The sequence below is a fragment of the Penaeus monodon genome, chromosome 1 (genome assembly GCF_015228065.2).
Source record: "Penaeus monodon isolate SGIC_2016 chromosome 1, NSTDA_Pmon_1, whole genome shotgun sequence".
Classification (NCBI taxonomy): Eukaryota; Metazoa; Arthropoda; class Malacostraca; order Decapoda; family Penaeidae; genus Penaeus; species Penaeus monodon.
Window position 1 is genome coordinate 48,988,270 of NC_051386.1, and position 2,500 is coordinate 48,990,769.

The 2,500-nt window shown below is 26.5% G+C and overlaps 1 protein-coding gene across 1 annotated transcript in view; it reads right to left on the bottom strand.

The window, feature by feature from the left end:
• The window catches only part of LOC119573428 (gametogenetin-binding protein 2-like), a 17,722-nt gene that overhangs the window by 5,508 nt on the left and 9,714 nt on the right, over positions 1 to 2,500 (bottom strand). The window contains exons 4-6 of the mRNA XM_037920661.1: positions 2,424 to 2,500; positions 1,920 to 2,104; positions 429 to 600 (exon numbers count right to left, since the gene is read on the bottom strand). The exon at positions 2,424 to 2,500 is cut by the window's right edge and continues 161 nt beyond it. Of these exons, the coding sequence (XP_037776589.1) occupies positions 429 to 600; positions 1,920 to 2,104; positions 2,424 to 2,500 (434 nt within the window). The remainder of the gene's footprint in view (positions 1 to 428; positions 601 to 1,919; positions 2,105 to 2,423) is intronic.

The window sequence follows — 2,500 nt, forward strand, 5'->3', positions numbered from 1 at the left end:
AAACGAATAGTAAAATATCTTATAATGTGGTTTATAATGTTAGCCAAACATTTCCTTTTTTTTATTTTAATTTCTTGTTTGAAATACATATTTCTGAAAACTACTGTTACTGAACAGCCTAAATAGGGAATAACTGTCTTCTTGCTTACCTTACTATTACAAAAATTTCAACCCAAACCAAATATTATGCGACAAAATTCTTATTAGATTTGAATTGGAACATGAAGAACTTTCCCTAGCTTTATCACTCTCACACATGGCATAAACACAAACACTCACGTACTCGCTCCTTCCCTCCCTCACTCACTCACATTCACACGCTCTGACTGAATCTGACTGACTTGATCACTTGCAGAGTGACTGAGCCAGTGATTCACACACAACTTCAACATTTTCCCAGTTCTAAATTCACACAGTGATTGATTTACCTCAAAGTTTTTCTTAAGGGTGTCTACAGCTACATGAAATAAAATATCCCATGTCTGTTCCTCTTCTCGCATTCTGGTGTGGATCCGCTGGAGCCGCTCAAATAAAAACAGTCCTAAACACGTTAGCACTTCTTCCTGTGCAATCTCTAAGGTTTTGGCATGTCGCTCTCGTCTGTAAACATAGTAAATTAAATGTGATTTCATTACCATAATTGTTCCTAAAATTGAAAAAAATAAAAAAAAAAAAAAAAAAAAATAAATAAATAATAATAATAATAAAAATTAAATAATAATAAGAATTTTGCAATTCCAATGACAGCAAATTATGAAATCAATACATTGATAGACAGCAAAAATGATCATATGAAAATTATCATTATTATTATCATTATTATTATTATTATTATTATTATTATTATTGTTGTTGTGTGTGTGTGTGTGTGTGTGTGTGTGTGTGTGTGTGTGTGTGTGTGTGTGTGTGTGTGTGTGTGTGTGTGTGTGTGTGTGTGTGTGTGTGTGTGTGTGTGTGTGTGTGTGTGTGTGTGTGTGTGTGTGTGTGTGTGTGTGTGTGTGTGTGTGTGTGTGTGTGTGCAATATATATATATATATATATTATAATATATTATATATATATGTATATATATATATATATAGTATATATATGATATAATATATATATATATATATATATATAATTTATATATATATATATTATATATAGTATATATAATATATAGTATATATATGATATATATATATATGTATATATATATATGATATATATATATTATATATAAAAGTATATATATATGATATAATATTATATATAGTTATAGTATTATTATATATATATATGATTATATAATATATATAATATATATATATATAATATATATAATATATATATATACATATAATATACTATATATATAATATATATATATATATAATATATATCTATATATTAATATATATAATATATGTATATGTATATATATATATGTATATATTTTGATATATATAATATGTATATATGTATATATATATATGTGTGTGTGTGTGTGTGTTGTGTGTTGTGTGTGTTTGTGGTGTGTTTGGTGTGTGTGGTGTGTGTGTTTGGTGTGTGTGTGTGTGTGTGTGTGTGTGTGTGTGCCCTATATATATATTTTATATATATATATATATATAATATATATATATATATATATATATTATATATATATTTATATATATTATATATATATATTATATATATATATATATATATTATATATATATTTATATATATATATTCTATATATATATATATTCTATATATATATATATTCTATATATATATATATTCTATATATATATATATATCTATATATATATATATATATAATATATGTATATATATTCAAAAAAGAAAGAAGAAGAAGAAGAAGAAGAAAAAAGAAGAAGAAAGAAGAAGAAGAAGAAGAAGAAAAAGAAAAAAAAAAAGCTACACACCTCCCCTGCAGCTCTGGTTCAGCCCGAATGATGAGGTGCGTCACGTAGTCAGTGTCAGCTGGAACGTGAATATGTCTCTTGGCCTCACATCGTCGGATCCCTGAGTAGAGGGATGCCACGTATCCTTTTTCCTTTGCAGGATCTATACTTATATGGCCAACTAAGATATCAAAAGCTCTGTGTACCTAAAGAAGAAGAAGAAAAAAATCTTTCATTATTTCATTTCACACTAAACATTATTCACCTTCTTGATATTACATTTTTGTTTTTCTCCTTTTTCTTCTTTTTTTTTTTTTTTACAAAATAAACGATACGTCAGAACATAAAGTCTCTTCATCAAAAACGTATTTTTCTTTACAAAAATACTGTCCAACAACTCATGTATCAGAATAACACAGTCCAAGGCTCAAACAGTAAATATTTTTCAATGTTTTATACAACCATCAGTTACCTCAAAATCCCAATTTTCATGAACTGATACTAAAAATAGCCTGAATATCTTACTTTGTTCTTACACTCCTGGCAAAACCGGTGCTTGCGAAGGTAATTGTCAAGTGTGGTGAGAAGATGATCTGCGCTGA